The sequence below is a fragment of the Otolemur garnettii genome, unplaced genomic scaffold (genome assembly GCF_000181295.1).
Source record: "Otolemur garnettii isolate 467f Iridium unplaced genomic scaffold, OtoGar3 scaffold00083, whole genome shotgun sequence".
Lineage (NCBI taxonomy): Eukaryota > Metazoa > Chordata > Mammalia > Primates > Galagidae > Otolemur > Otolemur garnettii.
Window position 1 is genome coordinate 4,168,193 of NW_003852478.1, and position 7,644 is coordinate 4,175,836.

The 7,644-nt window shown below is 39.6% G+C and overlaps 1 protein-coding gene across 2 annotated transcripts in view; it reads right to left on the bottom strand.

The window, feature by feature from the left end:
* The window catches only part of CORIN (corin, serine peptidase), a 257,752-nt gene that overhangs the window by 40,072 nt on the left and 210,036 nt on the right, over positions 1 to 7,644 (bottom strand). The window contains exon 16 of one of the 2 annotated variants that reach the window (XM_012808096.2): positions 6,405 to 6,534. In XM_012808096.2, the coding sequence (XP_012663550.1) occupies positions 6,405 to 6,534 (130 nt within the window). Of the gene's footprint in view, positions 1 to 6,399; positions 6,535 to 7,644 lie in introns of both variants that reach the window. The other variant, XM_012808095.2, reaches the window with a different exon arrangement.

The window sequence follows — 7,644 nt, forward strand, 5'->3', positions numbered from 1 at the left end:
GTGAGACCCTGTCTCTACTGAAAATAGAAAAAATAGCCAGGCATTGTGGCAGGTGCCTGTAGTCCCACCTACTTGGGAGGTTGAACCAAGAGGATCACCTGAGCTCAAGTCTGAGGTGGCTGTGAGGTATGATGATGCCACAGCACTCTACCCAGTGTGACAGAGTGAGACTGTGCCTCAAAATAAAAATAAATAAATGGCATACAGCAACGAAGAATTAAAAGGGAAATATCACTGAGTATTGTATAGTACCAACTTTTAATTAAGTACCACAGAAATTTCAAGGGAAAGGATGATCATGAAAATGAGAAAAGCTCCACAGAGCCTGGGGTGTAAGTGAGGTCTGGAAAGCTCTGAACGGGGAGTAGGGCAAAGGATGCAGATGTGGACACAGAAGCAGGAGTGGCAGGAGCGCGCCCATGAAACCCAGATCAAAGACCAGCCAGCCTGGGGACAAATGGGCATATAAGAAGTTAAACGAAGGTGAATTAGTTTGTGATGTGCCCAGCAGGTGGAAAGAATAGTTTCAAATAGCTAAAAAATACGGGATGAAAGAAGACTTTTGGCGGAAAATAATTTATTGAACACGAAGTTTGTACTATTCCCATTCCAGGCAATGGCGGATGCTTCTGGGGAGATGGAGGCACCCAACATCTCCTAACCCTACTCAGAATCAAACCATTTATCACCCTGTCCACTGCTGCCAGGCTGATCTGAGCCACCAAACCTCTCACGTGGATCACTTCAGCGACATCCTAACTAGTCTTCCTGCTCCTTCCCCCGCACTCCAATAGCCTGTTCTCAACACAACAGCCAGAGCGACCCCTTCCACTCTAATAGTGGCATGTGATGCTCCAAACCTTTCACGCAAACTAAAATCCAGAGTTCTGAGAACGGCCCACAGGCCCTCCCAGGATCCGCAGTCCCTGGTCATCTCCTTCATCCATCTCCCACCCCTGCCCCTCTCCCTCCACTCCGGCCTCTCTGCCGTCCTTGCTGTTTGAACACAGCAGCCATATTCCTGCCTCGCTCCTTCTGCTACAACATCTCCCTCTGAATCGAACACCTTTCTCCATCTTTCCTTGGCAAACTCTCTCGCCCGCTTCAAATCTTTGTTAAACCGTCACCTTTCCAGTGAGGTTTATCTAATCACTATTTAACACCAAAATATATCCCAACCCCAGATTTTGAAACTGTATTGTGCTACAGTTTCCTTTACTTTCATAGCACTTATCACATCCTAAAATCCTATATTACTCACTTATTTATTATGGTTTCACGATGCAGTCGGTAGAATATAAACGACTGTCATTGTTAACTGTTATGTCCCTAGCATCGAGAACGGTGCCCAGCACATAGTGGCACTCAGTAAATACTCATCCGATAAATAAACAGGAGAAAGGGAACAGAATGAACGTTTGGAAAGAACATCACAGGGCTTAGGAACTGCCTAGTAATAGATAATGGAAATAAATACTAGTCAGACATGATTAGAAAAGAAAGTTCTCAAAAGAAGATGCACAGGCAGCCCATGTTGATTGCTCAACACCATCAGCAATTGGGGAATGCAGATCACATCACAGTCGGGTACCACTTCGTGCCCACTAGGAGGCCTGAATCTGAAAATGGATAACAACAAGTACTGCGGAGGATATGGAGGCAGTGGAACACCCATTAATTGCTAGCGGAGTATAAAATGGTTCAGCTCCTTCAGAAAACAGTTTGTCAGTTCTTCGAAAAACTAACTGTGCTTCTCTTTGACCCATTAACTCTAGTCCTAGTCTAGTCTAGTCCCTGAGAACTGGAAACACATGTCCACACACAAACCTGTGCATAAACGTTCAGAGCAGCACTTGGCATAAAAACCAAAAAGTGAAGATGACTCAAATGCCCAGCAGTTGATGAAAGATAATCAACATGCGGTTATATCCATACAGGGGACTATTATTCACCATACACAAGAATGACACACCCAGACATGTTATGAATGGACCTTGGTCACACCATGCTAAGTGGAAGAAGGCAGACGTGAAAGGCACGTATCACGTGCTTCCATTTATGTGAAATGTGCACAGGAGGAGAATCCACAGGGGCAGAAAGTACATTAGTGGTCTCAGGGGTCAGGGGAGAAAAAAATGAGAATGGGCATGAGGTTTGCTTTTGGAGTGATAAAAATATTTTGGAATTAGGCAATGATTATGATTGTATATACCTGTGAATATACCAGAAACAACTGACTAAATGTACTAACGATAAGAGTATATGAATTATAAAGTATATAAAATATAAAATAAATATAAAATATCTCAATCTTTTAAAAGCAATGACCACATTTAGAGCTGCTTCTCCACCGTCAGCAGCCTGGGCTGAAGTTACTACTACAGGGATCCGTCTCTGAGCTTCATGGACGTCAGTCACAAAGAAGACCATCCTGGAGGAAGTGGTTCTTACATGACCAAAGAAAGCTGAAATTAGAAAATTCTTCTGCAAAGTAAACTTTACCAGGAAGTTACAGTGTAAATCCTTGTAACAGGGACTTCTAGGAACTGCCTAGTATTACTATAACAGATGTTGTCTCGGCTCTTTTGCCTGGATATAGACATAGACATCCTTTCAAAGGATGTTTCTTCTATTGATTAACACTCAAAGAGATTAGGGCATAAAATAAAATTGCAACTCACCCCACACAACAATTCTCATCGAAATAACAGACTCCAGACACAGCGTTTGCAGACTTTATATAGCAATAGATCTTGCGGAGCCAAGAGACAGAGAGAGTCACATTTCTTTGGACTAATTTACTCAAATGCCAGATATCTCCACTAAGCATGTGGCAAGTATTAGAGGGCAGCCTACATTCTGATTTGCATTGTTGATTAAATGAATACCATATGTTTTTGATACTAAGCATTCAAGTAGCAAAGTCAACATACTGTCATGAGAATGGAGGGGCTTAAATTATACATTTGTCTGATCAGATAGTCGTCATACTTCCAACCGGAACTGAACCCTTGAGATAGCAATGGATGAAAGTAAAAAGATTTTCAGATTCCACAAAGAACTCTGAGTCTTCCCATTTAGACAAGGACTTAGTTGAGAGCCTATCATTTGTGCCATAATACAGAGAAGGCATGATTGGGGTCTACTGAAACCCTGAGTGCAGATGTTTTTAATCAAATGCTTCTCCTATGAAATCATTTCAGTAGAATCTCTGCAATCCATGTAATTTGATGTAGATGTGAATCCTTAATGAATTAGCTCAAAAATGTATCCCCTCAAGGAGATGAATGACCCACTTAGAGTTAAAATATATTGGTTCTGGACCATGGTCATGGAATGAATGAATGAATGACTTAATGAAGTTAGACTATCAAGATAAGGTTAAAGTTGTAATGCTTTTCTTATATAATTTTAATAGAAATGTCACATGCTATGCAGTAAGTCTGAACCATTCTCAGATGACAAAAAATCTGTAATTCCTCTCTAACTTTATATTCTTGGTTATGGGCCCCTCTGTTGTTCCCCCACATTATAAACTCCGATGATGTTATTCACCTTTGCATCTTTCACCCAATGGCTAGACCAGTACATGGCCCATAAACAGATATTCAGAAAACAAAACAGAGAGGGAGAATATAGAATAGAGTTAGTTGGGGAGGTTTCTTTTCAATTTCAAGTTTTTAATGAAGAATATGCTTGAAAGTATAAAAACTGGCCAGGATAGGGGACACTCCAGAGGCTGAAGGAGGACAGCCATTCTCTCTCACCTGTCTTTGGCAGAGTAGGCCAGTCTGGCCAAAGACCCTCCTACTGAAGACTTTGATCTGGAGGGTATGACTCAAAAGTTCAGCGTTATCTAGAATTTCTTTGAGACATGGATGGAAGAATTGTGAATTTGCAGCACAGTATTTGGTCTCCAGAGATGGTGGTGGCCAAGTAGCCCCGTCTCACAGGAGGAACTGACCTCCTTCCTAGTACCTTCATTCCTGTCCCAGCCTGCCTCTCCTGACGTCTGTCTATTCACAAGCCACAGGAAAGCTCAAGAGTTAACTTGAAGGCAGCCAAAAGGCCCAGTAAACACTCATACTCATTGACTAGGAAGACACGCCACTACTCACCCCCGACCTAAGAACTCTGACACATAATGGTTTTGGTTTTCCAACCACACCTCTATCTCAGATTTTTCTAACCCTCCTCTAAAATAAAGTTATCTAAAATTAAAATATCTGTATGTCTATTAAAATTTATATATCTAAATACACCTAAAATGTGGAAGTTTTATTTTCCCATTGTGTTGTGAAAAGGGAGCAAAGCATTTTTTAAAAATCTAATATGCAAAAAAACTAATGTGCAAAAAAAAGTCTAACATGCACAGCTGAAAACAACCCAAATGTCTGAATAAACAAAATATGGTATAGCCATTCAATGGGATATTATTCAGCCATAAATAGGAATGAATTACTGATACATGCTACTACACAGATGCTTCAAAACATTATGTTAAGTGAAAGAAACAGGACCAAAATAAGATCATATATTGTATATTTCCATTTATATTAAAATATCCATAAGGACAGAAAGCAGATTAGTAGTTGTCTAGGCCTAAGGGTACAACCACTTTATGGATACACAGTCTTTTGGGGGTAATGAAAATATCCTCCAAATAGATTGATAATGGCCATACAACATTGTGAATAAACTAAATACCACTCAATTGCTCATTTTAAAATGGTTAATGTGCTGAATTTTATGTTATGTGTATTTTACCACAATAAAAATTCAACATGCATACAATTATTATAGAAAAAATATGAAGTAGAATATTTAAAACAAGACCTCTTCAATTTTCCATAGAACAAGTACTTTAAAGATGGCTTGTCAAAGGAGCTTTTTGATTGTAAAATCTTTGTAGTCCTGACTTTCCTTTAGGCCTCTCCATAAGATTGTCTTTCGTTATGTCATAAAGTATTTACATTAAGGAAAAAAATGGGTCTTGGAGAGAAGAAGGATAAAAATAAGCACATTCAAAAGGCTTTTCATTTCTCTCTGAGCCTGATCAGACCCCATTTCACAGATGAAATAAGGAAGTTGCGAAAAGAAAGAATATTCTAATTGATCTGAACAAATGTAACATTTTCAGTCAAAGTTCAAAATTATTTTATTGTAGATTAGCATCAGTTATTCAATTTTCCAAAGATGTGGGTCTTTACTTGGGAGAAATGAGGTCAGTATGGTAGGAGACCCATCACTCTTTAATCTGGATGACCAGCATGTGCCACTAGTTACTATCCTGTCATTGAATGACTTATTATTGTGAAATTATTTCCAGTGTACCTACTAGGGAATGCCAGTTACTCAATCTTTTATTCTAGAATTTATAACTTCCCTATCCTTCATCTCTCTCATTTCTGTACTTCCCCCAATTCTCATACACATCGGTGGCAAATTTTTGTATAAATAAATTTTATGTATAAAATTGACTATGTTAAAGCATATAGTTCAGTAGCTTTTTTTTATTAAATGATAGCTGTGTACATTAATGCAATCATGAGGTACAGTGTGATGTTTTCATATACAATTTGAAATATCTTCATGAAACTGGTTAACATAGCCTTCATGTCATTTCTTTGTTATTTTTCTTTTTTTGTTAATCAGGCCCAGGGGAGGTTCGAACCTGCCGCCCTGGTGATCAGTGGCATTTAGTGTTTTCATCGTATTGTACAACCATCACCACTAAATTATTTTCATTATCCCACAAGGAAACTCTGTTACTAACAGGTAGTGACATACATATACCTAAGACCCCACAAATTATGCTCTCCATCTCTGATGGAATTGTAAAAGCACAAAAAATAACAAGTATATAACCTTTGAAGTATCTCTTTCAGTGTATTTGTGTCAAAGCCAGAGTAAGTCTTTTTATTCTATTAAAGGAGCAAAAACGAACTATTTCCCGATTTACGTTTTCTGGATTACTTAGAGTAAATAGAAATACCAGCAACTTCAAATTCAATTTCTCAATTTACTTAAACATATGTGGTGCTTAAAAAGGAATTTTTAATAACCTCTTGGGGAAAAATTGCGAGAATTTTCCATCCAGATTCTTCAGAGGAAATCATCATAATGCTTTTATAAATAATGAAAGCGTTTCATCTTAGAAGTACTTAAAAAACAATTACTTCATTTACTTTTAGAGGCCTCGCCAATGTAAGTTGTCAACCCACTCTCTTCAGAGCAGGTGTCTGTTTTTAAACGTGGTCCTCTCTCCTGAATCCTTTCCCGGGCTTGGGAGGGCTCTTTGTGTGAGAACGCTATCTCACGACGCATGCATAAGGAAGATGTTACTGCCAAGTTCCACGAAGCCCTCTGAAAAATTCACCAGTGCTACAAACTACTGACCTTACCCTAAACCCATCTGCTTGCAGGCCAGCTGACTCAGCGTCTCCTGCCAGCCATCTGCACACACGTGATATTCTGTGGCACCTCTGTGAACCGTCAGGAAGGAAGAGGAGTTTGCATTTTTAGAAAGCGTCACTGGGGAAAGAAAAGGGAAGAAATCCTAATGAGAAATAGTTCTTTCCATGAAACTAAATGATAAGTCCACATGCCCCTGGTTTATTTGCATTCATTCATTTTTATTTATTTTAGTTAAGAATCATTTGGTGAGTACCTGCCCCGTGCGAATCACTGCTGTCAGTGTGATGGAGGACAAGGGATGAGAAAACAAGAATTAGAAATATCTCTCCTCTTAAAGACCTACAGACTAGGAAAGAGGCAGTTCTCAACTTTTCTTTATGAGTCAGGAGACACTAGGGGCAGGCCCCTTCCCATGAGTTTACCCAGAGATTTGCATAATTACAAGGAATGCATTGCAACTCCATTTATATCACATCCATTAGAGAATGGAAGCGTGTGAGAGGAATGCTAATTTAGGATTAATTTGGTATATGAGCTAATTCCTGTTTTACAAAGGAGCAGCCTCTGTCCTGAATCAGTTTCGGATCATTAATGAAACGCTGCTCAATGGGTCATAACGCACATGAGAATCATAATGTGGCCAGATGATGCAAAGGACCAAAATGAGAGCTGAGTGAAGGGAAGAGATGATGAGTGTGGGGTGAGGGAATCAATCAAACTCGAGATCACAAATAACAACATTAGAAGGACTTGGGAGAGATGGCTGTAAGTCCTGTCCCTGTAAGGGACTAGGGTCACACGCCCCATTTGGATCTGGAAGAAGAGCATAGGGAAGATGGAACAGCCACTTAAATATCCTTTCCGAGGAGGTACAGCTGATAAAAGAATGACAGAATCTTGATAATTATTGAAGCTGGGTGATAATAAAGAATTTCAAGCAATTACACAGTTAGAAAAATTGGAACTCAAATGTTTTTATGTATAATACAGATGTTTCCAAATCAAGAGGTACCTTGGGGGGGATTTTTCTAGGGGTCAGAAGTAACATACATGAATCACCACTGCTGGCTTTTACAACAGTAAAACAGAATAGACGAACTTGGTTAGTAAGATCCACGAAGTCATTTACAATGGCCGACATGCACGGGGTGTACCACAGACGGCAGAAACAAGGAGCTCACCGACATGCACGGGGTGTACCACAGACGGCAGAAACAAGGAGCTCAC